Source organism: Diachasmimorpha longicaudata, chromosome 9 (genome assembly GCF_034640455.1).
Source record: "Diachasmimorpha longicaudata isolate KC_UGA_2023 chromosome 9, iyDiaLong2, whole genome shotgun sequence".
Taxonomy (NCBI): Eukaryota; Metazoa; Arthropoda; class Insecta; order Hymenoptera; family Braconidae; genus Diachasmimorpha; species Diachasmimorpha longicaudata.
The window spans coordinates 7,352,646-7,366,588 of record NC_087233.1 but is presented as its reverse complement, the minus strand read 5'-3'; the positions used below and the strand labels follow the sequence as shown (position 1 = coordinate 7,366,588).

General features: G+C 43.4%; 2 protein-coding genes across 4 annotated transcripts; one reads left to right on the top strand and one right to left on the bottom strand.

The window, feature by feature from the left end:
• Positions 1-3,129: 3,129 nt before the first annotated feature.
• LOC135165712 (popeye domain-containing protein 3-like) lies at positions 3,130-5,726 on the bottom strand. Of its 3 annotated transcripts, none has more exons than XM_064127271.1 (7): positions 5,366-5,726; positions 5,169-5,297; positions 4,929-5,110; positions 4,618-4,857; positions 4,288-4,440; positions 4,057-4,201; positions 3,130-3,893 (listed from the first exon to the last, which is right to left on the bottom strand). In XM_064127271.1, exons 1-7 carry the CDS (start codon positions 5,418-5,420, stop codon positions 3,718-3,720), a joined length of 1,080 nt encoding a protein of 359 aa, XP_063983341.1. In that variant the 5' UTR covers positions 5,421-5,726; the 3' UTR covers positions 3,130-3,717. The 3 variants fall into 3 exon arrangements, with proteins under 3 accessions (XP_063983341.1, XP_063983342.1, XP_063983340.1); XM_064127272.1 differs by having other exon boundaries at positions 3,131-3,893; positions 5,169-5,274; positions 5,366-5,725; XM_064127270.1 differs by having other exon boundaries at positions 3,132-3,893; positions 5,169-5,303; positions 5,366-5,725.
• A 4,127-nt stretch (positions 5,727-9,853) lies between these two features.
• Positions 9,854-12,623, top strand: LOC135165820 (juvenile hormone esterase-like). Its single transcript, XM_064127520.1, has 7 exons — positions 9,854-10,061; positions 10,239-10,380; positions 10,575-10,908; positions 10,996-11,358; positions 11,438-11,601; positions 11,676-11,989; positions 12,372-12,623. The coding sequence occupies exons 1-7, from the start codon at positions 9,877-9,879 to the stop codon at positions 12,553-12,555; spliced, it is 1,686 nt and encodes a 561-aa protein (XP_063983590.1). The 5' UTR covers positions 9,854-9,876; the 3' UTR covers positions 12,556-12,623.
• Positions 12,624-13,943: the final 1,320 nt, after the last annotated feature.

Below are 13,943 nucleotides of genomic sequence, written 5' to 3'. Positions count from 1 at the left end.
GGTAATTCGAGATGATTGATTTTTTATTTTAAGTAATTACTAACATTTCAATGGCCCCTGGATATTTTTTTTTAATTACCACTGTCCAGATTGTTATGAACTCAATCATTGTAGGAGGTTTGGCTTCGGGAAAAATGGATTTTTTTCTAATGAATGAGAAAAAAAACCGTTCAATCTTCGAATGTTTTGATGTCAATGTACATCACAATGACGATAATGTATAATATTTCTGATGGGGGCTGGGGCTAATGGCTACATACATAAATCAAGGAGACTACGAAATAAGGGCTGATGGTCATCAAGCCGTCCCCACTATGATACTACTATTAAGTAATTGAATCAGCGAGATCGATAGCATTGGCTGATAGTAGTGTCACTGTGCCCACCGCAGGTTTACACGCCCCGTCTGGAGCGGTGATGCCTTTTGTCGGGTATCTTTATGATGTTCTCGGGACCTCCATAAGTTATCCCCGAATTTCGGAGAGTCATCGAACCGCTGAGTGCCTCGAGATAAAGGCGCTCCGTTCGGGCCCTTTGCTTTCCCGTCCTAATGAAATGTGATGCTATTAAATTGAAGAATGCTGTATTTTTCTTGGCAACATGCAGTACCGATCGCAATATTTTTAATTGAAACTTGACCTGTTTTTTGGGGAACAACTAATTCTGATCATTATCTATTTCTCGCGAAACCCATTACATTGATCACTCCTCACGGTATGACCCCCCGTCGTCGCAATTCCGCGACATTTCTCATACCCACCACCCCCCTCATATCAGACAGGATAATAAATGCAGATTATGGAAGTCCTAACTACAAATCGTAGGGATTTATCGGGTACCGATGTAACACCTTGAGAATGAGAACGGAATGGTATCGTTGATGGCTTGAGGTCGCACTGTTTCCACGATTACACTTGCAGATACGCCTCCCCCCCTCCTGGCTCGACCTTCGGTTATATCCAACCGTTAAGATCAATCTTACTCTTCCACAAACTCACCACCCCCCTCATCCCTGACGCTCCCATTACGGCTTTCAGAAGCATCGAGTAGAGTCCAATCTCTGGGTCGCGCAGTCCTTCGACGAGATCGAGACCAGAGATTGGGATTTTTGAGGGGCCTAATTGCTGGGCTAAATCGACTCTACCATCGATCAAAACTCACCGATTCACTGCAGTTGTTGCGATCGTGATATGCAAAAAACTTGGTCGGAAATCTAATCAGATTATCCCCACGAAATAGAGTGATCTTGTGATGGGCCAATTATATGATTCACCTGAATATGCTGGGCGGGTGGAAGCACGATGCTTTCTCCATTTCTTTTCATCCCCAGACACTCTGAGTAATCTCACATTTTACCATAAATTAGCATTTGAAGGAGCACTTTAAAGGTGTGGAGAATATCTAATGTTTTGGCCGCTTCGCGGGGGCTCCGGGGGAATATCGAATTAAAAGAGGATTTATTGCCAGGTCAAAGGTTTATTTACTCTTCAAGAATTTATTCTACGGATTGAAAATTAAATTGAGTCTATAGACAATGGAGAAACGCCAACCAATAATTCATTCTCTCAATTTCTTTCACTTTTACCGCGACCAACATTTTTAATTTATGAAATTATAAAAAATTGCACCGTTCATTCACACCCGCTTATTAATTTTTTATAACAAAACTTTTGCGCCTTATTGAGTCAATCAAAGTGTCCTCGGGGAGATTGGAACCTCGCCCAGGGAGAATGAAAAATAAAACTTTTAATGCATTTCAGAACTATTGAGTTCAATCCGCGGAAACGAGATTGGATTAATAAAGCGATTGGATCTCCGGTCGATCGAATTCGATAAAAATTGACTCCTTTACATATATTTCGATACTTCTGACTTCCTTTCCTATTGGTTCATCTCACCCCGTCCCCTCACATCAGACGACAAAATTATTCTCCTCTTTCTCCGACCCCAGCACATAATAAAAAAAATATATTAAACAATCCGGAGTCTCTCATAAAAAGAAGAACTAAAACTGCAAAAAATCAAATAAAATACTCATCCTGTCACTCATTCACCTGCCACAAAATTATTTAATCCCATTTTCTGGCGAATTGAATGCAATCCACTGCGCACACTCCCTAATTATGAATTCTAAAAGCAGCGTTGAGGAATTTCAAGCAGAATGTCCCTCGTCCTTTGACGCCAGTAAACAACAACTCCCTAAATTCCAATTGCGAACAATGCAGATAGCATCGCGAAAGGTGGAAGCACAAAGGTCCCCCCGAAGCCCCCGGGAATTCACCCCATCAACAATTCTCCGGGTATATAATTCATAAACTACCCGAAATAGCTCAGCACCGTCACAGATTTTTTTCTCGCGTCATTATTAATGGCGGTGCATTACTTACTCCCTCCCCTAGGACAGACGCATCTAAACACAGTCGCGCGATTACAAATCGCGGTTATCTCCGGTCCTCCCCCCTCTGCGGCCAATGGTAAAAAACGTTTCCCTGTAGCGAAGGATATCCGATGCTGGACAAGCATAATCGCTGTTACATTTCACATTGGACCACTGTCACAACAGAATTCACGGTATTTCAAATTTTTTTTTGTCTCCGAGTCGTTTTGTCGCACAGCAACTCGACAAATTTATGGATCCAATTAATAGTTGCTGTGGTCAGCCAACATTTCTTGGATTTATTATGAAGAATGCGTCGTGCAAAATAAAATTTTGTCTCAATCCCTTACGGAAATATTTTATTGTTTCGAAAAACCTAATTCAGAATATTTTTGCGTTCACGATTTCCCCATAAAATTTCCGGGATTTTGTCATTCTCACTGTTCACCCGCATTTTCCCAGGAATTTCCCTCCGCGTCGAGAGAATTATTTATCCCTTTGTTCGCCCCTAAATAAGACAGACAAATGCAAGTAGAAACGGTCCGACATGAGTCGTCCGCTCGCTTTGGACTCCAGCCACATTTCAGACGTAAGTGCCTCACCAACGTGCAAACACGGCGATCAGTCGGCACGTGGGGACTGAAAAGCCCTGGAAAATATTTTTGACTATCACGCTCAACTATTATACTACTGTGTCCCGTACTATACGAGCGTGTACGTCACTTATGATAATAGCGGGGAGATAGCAATCGACGACATGTATTTTGCCACGGAATTCGGAAACTTCCTGTTGTGTTCGTGAAGTGGAGTACTTCAGTGAGATTTATTCATTACCTCGATTTGCACTTGGTTCAGGAGACGATTGATGTGAGGATTTAACTGTTTATCGACTTTCTAACGCCCATTTTCGCGTGACAACAAATTGGAAAATTAACGAGCAAACATTTTTCTAAAAAAAACACTCAGACGTGAGCTTTATTCTGCTTTGACTGTTCTACTCAAATAAAATAAAATAATCCTCTCCCCTCATCTCCAGTATAATAATTCCAGTCTATTATTCAAACGTTTATTACAACAGGAATAATACAATTGTGTATATTCTCAACTAAGGATCGAGCTCAACGCGAGCTCGTGGTGGTACAAATTTAAAATCCAGCTACAATCTGTACATATCATTGATCAACGGACAGAAGTGACAAAAGATGCAGAAGACTGCATTTAACATTAAAAATGTGCAGCACCCCGGCGATGTTCCAAAGTTCAACGGATAATCGTGTAAAAAAATAATCAGGAAGACAGTGTGAATGAAACTGTTATCTCGTATTCCTGATCCTCTCGATTCACTCCTCATCGACGATTTCACAGCTGTGGTATTTGCTGGAGGAGTCGAGCCAGCTTTCGACTCCACTCGATGCTAAATCATCGCAAGATGGCAGTTCTGGTAGTGGTTCCATGTTTGGGGCGCCCAATTTTGTGAGATTATTCACTGGACGATCCTTTGGTTTAGTTCCACCTACTATTGGGAAAATTTATTGTCACGAGCGATCGTTACCTTGGATATCGACATTGGAATTAATTAATTGGATCGTTGGAATTCTTCATCTCCGTCATTCACAGATTGTTGAAGCAATTGCTAATGACTTTTAATTTGCCATTTAATTTTTTTATTCCACCCTTACCATTATTCGCGGCATGTTTGGCATCCTTCCGCCGAATCAGCGCCTGTCGCGAGGCTCGTGGACTCCGATACTCCGAACTGACGCCGATCCCAGCGCTTATCGACGGCAATCTTATATCCAGGTGCGATCCCTTATCCGTGACTATCTAAAAAATCCCTCAGAAGTACCGATTACCCTCCAAACGTAAATGTCTGAGTCATAATGAGGGCTAATTAACGAGTCATCGGGTACCTTACTGTTCATGGCGTATAACTTGGTTGCAATGTCCCTCGCAACGAGTGTCGTCAGCACCGTCGCCAGGTACGCCTCCTTCACCAGGAGGTACTCCAGCGCTGATCTCTGCCAGTACAAATATCTGCATGAACTTGCTGCGACAATCGAAACCTAAATGAAATTCCAGTTATTTTTAATTTCAACTGCAAATGTCTACCGCAGTTCTGATAATAATTTCTGAAAGACAATTGGAGACCTGGATCGCGTTATCAATGAGAATGAGACGTGCGGGTGTATCAGAAAAATAGGACTTTCTGGACTAATTGAAAATATGGTATCATAACTCACTTTGAACTTATCATCTACCGACGCCCGGGAGCTTTCGAATTCCGGGGAATCGAGGAATTCACATGGCAGTATTGGATGAAGGAAATTGGTCTCACTCAGGACATTGACTTTTCCACTCAACAAGAGGCCTAACCTGTCTGTGCGTGTCAAGTTTTGCATTGCATAGGCTTCCCCGGCGTGGAGTGACATTATCGTGGCGAACTCCGGAGACACCAGTCGTTTAAACTGCATCCGCGACACCTGGAGAATCCGAGTTTACTGGAACTAGAGGGATCCACAGGAATTTACGAATATTTGGTGATTGTTCTTACCTTGAAGGGGAAGAAGAGAGTGTGATAGACCTCCTCCAGCTCCGGATCGAACCTCACAGGTCTCATCTGGTAAACGATGTAGACCAGCTGACAGATGTTGAGCAGCAGGAATGAGAAGTTCCAGGAGAAGATGTCAGGAGCGCAGATCACGTGCCAGGCCCATCCGGAGAGCAGGAGAAAACCTGGAAGAAGGAGGAGAGCTGAGTGCCTCCCTCGGAATCAGCCATCATCAGGACTTACCGATTATGAGGAGTGAATGCATGAAGAGTATTCCCTTCTTCGATGAAGGTGCTGAGTAGGACAGGGCGAAACAACAGTTCGCCAGTTGAAACAGGACGTGCTGGGGCTGTTGCCATAGACATAGACCAGCTGTAGCTTAAAGCACATTCACTCCATTCAGAAACCGTAATCGAGGGAGGAAGATGATCCAAACTTACCAACGAATGTGTTATTGTGACTTCCCAGTGAATCGTGACCCAGTCCAGGACTCATATTGAGTTCGCGTTCTAAGGGCGAGGGGACACAGCTCCCGGTGGTTACTTCATGGCTGGCTCGACTGATTTGTTTTGGTCGAGTGACTTGGGGAGCTGATCCTTTGGATTGGGGATGGTGGAACCTGCGCGCGTTGGACGGCCTGTGCGCAGGCCTCACCCCTCGGGAATCGATTCCTCAGTTGTGATCGGAGGGAGGTAGATTACCATCGGAGGTGGTTATCGTTGAGGAAGCATGCAGGGAATGACGTCTCCGATGATGAGAAGGACCTGAAGGGGTCGATCTACGGATGCTGGGGGTGAACACTGCGAATGGCAGGGGCTGAGGACATCGTGACGGTATTTGCCGGCTGTTGGACAGTCGGTGGATAACGGCATGATATCCTGTGGGTTCCTGGCCTATTGCTGCAGATCTACGACAGCTGTGAGCGCGGTTCAAAGTCGGGAATGGAAGGAGTGGACGGCGATAAATCCGATTGCTTTGAGGGGAGCAGACCAAATTCACCCTGTGCACTACTAAGGTATTCCTTCGAAGTTGTCAAATTCAAGTTAATAGATGCAAAACTAGTTGTGGATAACGAGTACGGTCATGTAACAGAATTTCTAAACACGAAGTTGTTCACGCGAAGGCTAGAATTTGCCTCAATTCACCAGAAATTCTCCTCTCGCTTCCGTTATGAATTACAGTTTCAGGGTGTTAAGGATCGATTGGTGGTACTGGTGGTGCCCATGTATCCTGTTTTTCGAAGTTTACAAAATGGCTTTCAGAGAACAATGAACGCAAATGAACACCAAAGGAGAGTCACGAACAATGCAATGCTGAATCATTTAATTTTATGGATACATCGCATTCGTTCGTTTTCCCTGTAACAATGGCCCACCAGGAAGTCAATCGAGGTAATTGATGACCGAGAATAATAAGCTGAATAACTTCTGATATTTTGGATCAATCATTATCGCTGCTTCCGACAACGGTACGGGATGGGAAAGGGCTAATTAGCTCACTTTGATTCACTTTTCCCCTGAAATTCATCAAAAATTTTCAAAGTTCCGCAGCTTTGAAAATATTTGTCATTTTGATAGCTGTCCTGAGTGATTTTAGTCAGCACAAAAATCCAAATCAGCAGTGCTACCTTTAGGCTTTTCCATAAGAGCCTGTAATTTCGTTATCCCGAATTGAGATTCGAGCCATGACTACAACCAATATCGTAAAACCCGTACAAAATGGTCACCTTCGAGTGGGTCGTCTTCCAATGAGATTACACTGTTCCCAGAATGAACTTTATTGACAGGGGACTGTAGCTTTCAACATCGACAGTGGAGGTGTATTGGATGGCAAGTGGAATTTTCCCACGAATTCCAAACGTGTCTGGTGGTCAATGGAAGATCCCCGCGTTTTCAGAGTTTCGATGGAGCAGAGCTCGAATCTGCATATAATCGATTCGTTGATTCGAACGACTGATTCAACAAGACGCCCTGGCCTGAGGTAATTTTTCCGAAACCAGGAGAAGAAATTATCTGATTTTTTTACTAATTTAAAGAGGGTGAATTTAATTATGTCGCGGAACAATTTATTTATTGCAAATCCATTGGAATGACCCTCCCGAAATAATCGGAAATTATTCATCACGCAAAGGACTATTATATCATATTATCAACAACCGGTGAGGGCAATTAGCAAGGGCCGCAAGTTCCGGGATAATTGGATGTTTGTCACATAACATGACGCCCAGTGTCCCTTGAATAATGCGTTAATTAACGAGGGTGAATACAACTTAATTACCCTAATGAGTCGCTGTGAAGCTGCGGTAATGGTTAACCCGAATCCGATACTATAATATTATACTGTTCGGGTCAGAGTGATTAAAAATTAGTTTTGATAGTAATAAGTGGAGCCGATTCCAAGGAACTAAGAATTTCCCCATTGGAGAGGGTATTTTCCTCTCCCATTAATGTGCGAAATCCATATCAAGCCCGTTTATCACGTGGCCCACGTCCAGGGGGGTTCGGATCAATGAGCGCCTCCCCCGACCCCCCCTTGCAAGGTTAGCCGGCGGCAAGGTCAAGGATTACATTCCCTAACCTCGACCAAGAGCTGAAAAAATATTATTCTCTCCCGGAGTGCAGTCCGAGTGAAACGACTTTAAAATATATTCGAGGATTTTTACCCACCGATTTTCCCATTTCTTTTCTCCAATAAAAATCGCCGGGATTTTTCAAATAATTTTTATCCAGTTCTTCACCTCGTGGGAGATCCTTTTAACTTTTTTCTTCCCTCAAAGAAAAATAATTTTCGTTTACCTGGAAAACTCTGGCGTGCGAGGAGATTTACTTCTCGGGAAAAAACCGTTCTATAAGACGTCGTCGATAGTACCTTGATGCTACACTATTATTCGCCTCGAGAGCTTGTAATATTCATTCTCAATTGCATGGAAATCGCTCCTGGAGGTAGGATGTAATGGATCCACGTGGGAAGAACAGATTATGGCTAGAATTCAGTGATTCCATCATTTAATATAAAAAATTAGTTCAATCAGATGCTCGACAACAAAAACAAACAAATTTTTTATCAATTAAAAAATTAATTTCCTTAAACGATACTTGATCAATTACTTCATTAATTTTCACGTAACTCAGGCTGCTCTGTACACACCTCAGAAATCATTTCAACATAGTCACTGCGTGTTCAATTTATCTCAACAAAAAATCCCCGAAACCCCAAAAGTTTTGTTACCTCAACAATATCGGCCCCAATAAACTTTTTCAGTGAAGTTTCATCACAAGCCTGAATTCTCTGGACTACTTTTCCGCTGAATAAGTCCCTTCCTTTATTCTCTTTTTACTCCTGGCCGGGCATAACACAAGACCACCATGAATAAAACATGGTGAATCCCGAAAGAATTCATAAAGACACGTTCGAATTTACGACAGCCGATAAATATTCTCAGCGGTAGTTTTCATTAGGCTTGCCGACTTAATAAGTTTGTTATTCTCCCTCGTAGTTTTCGAAGAGAAATTAGTCTAAATTTCAGTGGCCCCGAGGGGGTCCGCCAGCGAAATAAGAGAATTATAACTGAGTTGGATAATCAACTGTTTGAAAGCCATTTCTTGCTGTGTAAATAGAGAATTGAGAAGGCAGGGGTTAATGTCCGGGTGCTAACGAGAACATGAGATATTGTTCCTGGAAGAGAGTAATCGTTCCACTCACGTTGGTCAGAGGGGAATGGATGTGACCGATGTCGAGGATTTTGGGAACACGTGTCCTATTATTCCGATGTATTTAAAAAATTTAATAAATTATTATCCTTTTACAGTCTTAACACATACATATCCTCCACATCGACTCATAATCCCTCCACATGACCTCACGCCTCCACCTCCATCGGCGTAACGGCTCACCACCGACATTAATATCGCGGGAAAAATCATTTCATCTCTCCGTGGGAGGCCAATGTTCGCCCGATACTGCCACCGCCCTTGTTGAAGTACCAAGGGTTGTAACACCGCGATACACCCACCTTATACGACCCAATTGTGCTCGTAAAACAGTATTATACCATCGCCCATAAACCGAGCTTCACCAGGAAATGTTGACGGACATCATTTGTTGCCGGAAGAAAGTTTACAGCAAAAATGCATCATAAATGGGCTCAGCCATAAAAGTCTAATACCGCGTATGGGTTTTCGGTTCACTTGTCTTTGTCCTTGTGCATACGGCCCCAGGTTCATTAATTTTTCTCCCCCGGTGCTGAATATGCATCGGACATTCATCTGAACGCGAAGGATATCGCGCGCATGTTCACACCTGCATATGAAATTAACCGAATTCACATGCTGGCACTATCGCGGCTTTGCCGAGGTGCGCCGTGTCACGAGTGGCCAGGGTAAACACCGCGATGTTTAATGAAAATATTTGCGGCTTTGAAATCCATTGGTTACTCCTGGAACCGGGGATTCACGGGGGAAAATAATTCCGCGAAAATTGCGTGTTTTGTCCAGAGTAAAATGTGGTTCCAGAATATCTTCAGGAACAAAATTAGCAGTGAAATAATTATAGCCTTTTCCTACAAAATGATGGAGTACTGAGGAAAAATAAATTAATTACGAGTTTATGTAAATTATCCTGGTAATCGTCAGTCATTAAAAATTTCTGATCTCATTAATTCAAGAGGTAGATCTAGTTGACGGGGGAAAGGGGCAAAAAAGTTGAGTAAACTCTTGGGTAAGTGAACTCGATCGCACCAATATCGCAGCCAAGTTCAAAACCGAGGATAAAATGTCAAAAGACCTTTCATCGTTTCCACACACACTACGATATCCGTCTCACGGATTCCATTATCAGTGAGGAAAATCCACCGAGTCAAAGCCACAAGCCTCATCCATAATCGTTATCGCGAAAAAAAAATAGTTGGAAAGTGTTTATAAACGACACGAACGTCAGTGCCTGGTTACCGGTCATGGAATATAGACATCTATTTATCGTGATAATAGTATTGTGGGAGAGCCAGGGATCGTCGGCGGAGCCGACAGTCGTCATAAATGATGGAGTGATTTCGGGTACTGAGACTCTCACTCGAAATGGGAGAAGAGTTTTCGCCTTTCGGGGGATACCCTACGGCAAAGCGCCGATTGGCCCATTCAGGTGCGATTTATTTACCAATTTCCCCAATTTATAGTGACTTTAACCCTCAAAAAATTTCAAAAAATCCTCTCATTGGAATATGTCAAAATTCTCAATGATTTGCTCCGGAAAAAATCCCAAAACCCCTTCAGTTCCCACAATTTTTTTTTGCGATCATTTGGAATTTCCCCTGCGAAGGTTCAGGAACCCAGAGCCTGTTGAGCCCTGGAGTGGAACGTTCTATGCGGACAGGGACCCTGACCCCTGTCCTCAGATCAATGACGATGGTGTAGCCGTCGGTGACGAGGACTGTTTGAAGCTCAATGTCTACACGCCGAAGGTAGTGTCCAAAATAATGCGCTCGCCCAAATAATAAATTCAATTCCTCGTGGCAGACGCACTCCACCTGATCCTGAAGAGTTAATGTCCCCCATCAATCCAAAAAATCTACGGGGAGAGAAATTTTTATTTTAATCATTCTTCACTCTCTCCCTGCGGATGCCCCATTTCCCTGAATTTACCGCCGTTCCCCAGACAGATGGTGATCTCCTGCCAGTAATGGTGTACGTCCACGGTGGTGAGTTCGTCCGAGGGGACACATACATGGCCTCCGTAGGTCCTGGCTTCCTCCTCGATTACGACGTCCTCTTAGTGGCGATGCAGTACCGTCTCGGTGTTCTCGGTTTTATCAGCACCGGTGATAAAACCGCTCCGGGTAATATCGGATTAAAGGATCAAGTGCTCGCGCTACGATGGGTCCAAGACAATATCAGGAACTTCGGGGGTGATCCGGACAGAGTGACGTTATTCGGTCAGAGTGCAGGAGCCGCCAGTGTCAACTTACATGTCCTCTCAAACTTATCCAAAGGTTCGTTTGATCCTCACGTATTGCACACGAACCCACCCGCAATCAGAATAAATCCCCGCACTTTTATTTATTTATCCTGACCTGCAGGACTGTTCCATCAGTTCATCACCCAGAGCGGAAGTGCCCTGTGCCCGTGGGCCTTCGAGGACTCCACGACGTACAAGGACTATTCGTTCGCCCTTGGAGAGGACTTTGGCTGCCCCACCAACTCCTCGGAGGACCTCATCAGCTGCTTGCGCAGCGTTGACCTCTGGGACCTGGTGACCAATTACGATCCCTTCGCTCCTTTCCGGAGGGAGACCACCATCACCTGGATGCCGACCAGGGAACCCGACATCGAGGGGGCCTTCCTCACCGATCTTCCAATCCACCTCATCCTGGGAAGTAAAATGCAGGATTTACCCAACATCAGCGGTGTCGTCAAGGACGACGGCCTCATCCTCACGATATGTTAGTAGGTTTTCCGATTCAACATACTCTCGAGGAGTTGGAACCTCATTAACTCGTGCTAATCTACAAACTTTAATAGTTCTACATGCAAATGCCACGCTGTACGACTCTCTCCTCGGTGATTTGGATTCCCTCTTCACTCATATATCGTCGTCCTATTTCAGTGACAGTAGAGCAGCAACACTTGCCACTTCTGTCCAGGACTTCTACTTCAGCGGTATCGACGTTAAAAATAAAACACAAGTAAGTGGTCACCTACGCTATCGAGATAATGGGGTACATTGTTCGATAATGGGTTTGCATTCTGCGTCTTTCAGGTGCTGGCGACAATAACGGATATCATTAGCGATTCGTCATTTATTTTTCCGCAAGTTCTGCAACTCCAGTTGGCGACAAAAAAAATGAAGAGCCCTTACTATTATTACAACTTTGCATACCGCGGGACTTTCAGTCGTACTTCCTCTTTCTTGAAGAATAATGAAAATATCGGGGTCTCTCACAGCGACGATCTTATCTACATTTTTCCGAGTAATTCCAGCAGTTTTGGAATTGACGAGGACAGCCTCAGTGATGAGGATCACAAGATGGTTGATATTGTCACGGAATTATGGACTTCGTTTGCGATTAATGGGTGAGTAAATTAGCTTCAGTGACTGTCCTTTTAATTAATTAAAAAACTTCAAGTTCTCAGAATGAATGAATTAATTATGATAATAGGTTGTGAATAATAATTGATTGAAGGGTGAAGTCATGTTTTTCCTGGCAGTAAAAAAATTCTTCTCTTTAAAAAAAAGACAACTCGATGCATTTGTAACGCGAGTTGACCTTTCCACTCGATGTTCGACCCTCAAACATCTAATTTCCCCCCACACGATTGCCAAAACATTATCTAACAACGTGGGCGGACAATTTCTGGCCGGCTGGGGCATTGTTTCATTGAGCCGCATGGTCAGCCATAAAAATGTCACTTCGAAGGTGACGTTAGACATTCAAACACTATTTCTTTGATCAAGGGTGCCCACAACGAGTTACGCAAGCCCACCGGACCTGTGGGAGACGTACAACGACCGGACAAACACGCGCCTGCTCATTGGATCGGGGTCCAAGGCGACAGTGGAGATCCTCGAGGACTTCTTGGAGCCGCGGATGCACTTCTGGGCGATGCAGATCCTCAAAATGGTATTTTTCTCGGGATAGAAGTCACTGGGACTGTGACAGTCATTTAATCCCTGTATTTTGTCAATAAAATCCTCGTCATGCCCTCACGCTTTCTATTTTTTATCTCGTCGGGACAATTTAATTCATAAAATATCCGAGTCATAAAGAAGTGAAGCATTGGGAAATTTCAATTTTTTATTTTCAATCGGCCGGCGCAGCTTTCCCTAGGAAGCCGGAGGGTACAACGTTCCATTCGAAGGCAAATAACTTCACCGATTTCATAAGCCTATGAAGTGCCCTAAAACGTGTAACCTGATCTCTCTAGTTTAATTTGTACGAATAAAATGATGGCAGAACTACATGCCAATAAAATCCCTTTTGTGATTTCGTCTTCGTTTTTTTTGTCAGTTGAAATATTGTACCATAAATATTGGAAAATGTACTAAAATCCAGCTTGATCGCTTGTTACCGAGAAAAATTATGCCAATTAATTGCGAATGACAAACAACCATACCTCAGAAAACACTCAATCACTCACCAACAATCTCATCTACCAACGAACATCCATAATATTTACAACATCATTTTTATCGGGTTCGACAGCGTGTACCTCAGCCACAATCTCCAACGGTAATTGGATGCTTCATTCACGTCAAACAGTCAATTTATATTTAGTCTTCCTGTTATGAATTTCGTCGCTTAAAGGCCCTGAAGCCACGACCTCGCATTGCAGCATCAACCTTTGACACTGCCTTCCGATCCATGAACTTAGCTCATATCTAGGCAGCTGCATACATCCAATCAATTCGGGCACCTCTTCACCCTCAGGGGATATTTCATAGATCGCATTGATTGCTGTTGTCGTTGAGTAAAATGTTTTAACAATTGCCCATTTATTCCCGCGGTAATTATTATGAAATAATGAAATGATGGATTGGCCAATAATTACTGGACAGCCGTTTGAAATATTGAATTTCGCTATCACGCCCTGGAATTTAAATGCACCCGGAGCCGACGTATTATGCAACTATTTGGCGCATAAAAAATAAGTGAGGACTCACGCAAGAGATATAAAAAAAAACTTGGTTAGTACACCGTTGGGTATTTTCGGGAGAGTTTTATGGGTAACGCACACCTCTCCAAGGATATTACACTCAAGAGTGTCAAGGATGATGCGCCTCGGAAGCTGAAACTCCCCCCTGGCAATTATCACGTTCGCCGATCAAATTTATACGAGCGCTTTTGGGAATATGTTTGATGATGAATAATGAAAATGGTTGCGTGGATTTATGAGTTTCGATGAGCAGTTGATGGAGGGATTTATTGGGGCTTTCGTATCGGAGTTTTATTTGCATCGAATAATTAAATGGAAAATTAAAATAAATCGATTTATATCGCGTGCATTTGTCACGATTTATCTATAAGAG

Excerpts from the sequence above, each read along its gene's own strand:
- LOC135165712 (XM_064127270.1), bottom strand. The coding sequence starts at position 5,420 with ATGAGTCCTGGACTGGGTCACGATTCACTGGGAAGTCACAATAACACA. Across the intron at positions 5,304-5,365 it reads TCACAATAACACATTCGTTG|CTACAGCTGGTCTATGTCTA; the intron begins GTAAGTTTGGAT and ends ATGTGCTTTAAG. Across the intron at positions 4,858-4,928 it reads CTCTCTTCTTCCCCTTCAAG|GTGTCGCGGATGCAGTTTAA; the intron begins GTAAGAACAATC and ends CGGATTCTCCAG.
- LOC135165820 (XM_064127520.1), top strand. The coding sequence starts at position 9,877 with ATGGAATATAGACATCTATTTATCGTGATAATAGTATTGTGGGAGAGC. Across the intron at positions 10,062-10,238 it reads GCGCCGATTGGCCCATTCAG|GTTCAGGAACCCAGAGCCTG; the intron begins GTGCGATTTATT and ends TCCCCTGCGAAG. Across the intron at positions 10,381-10,574 it reads TCAATGTCTACACGCCGAAG|ACAGATGGTGATCTCCTGCC; the intron begins GTAGTGTCCAAA and ends GCCGTTCCCCAG.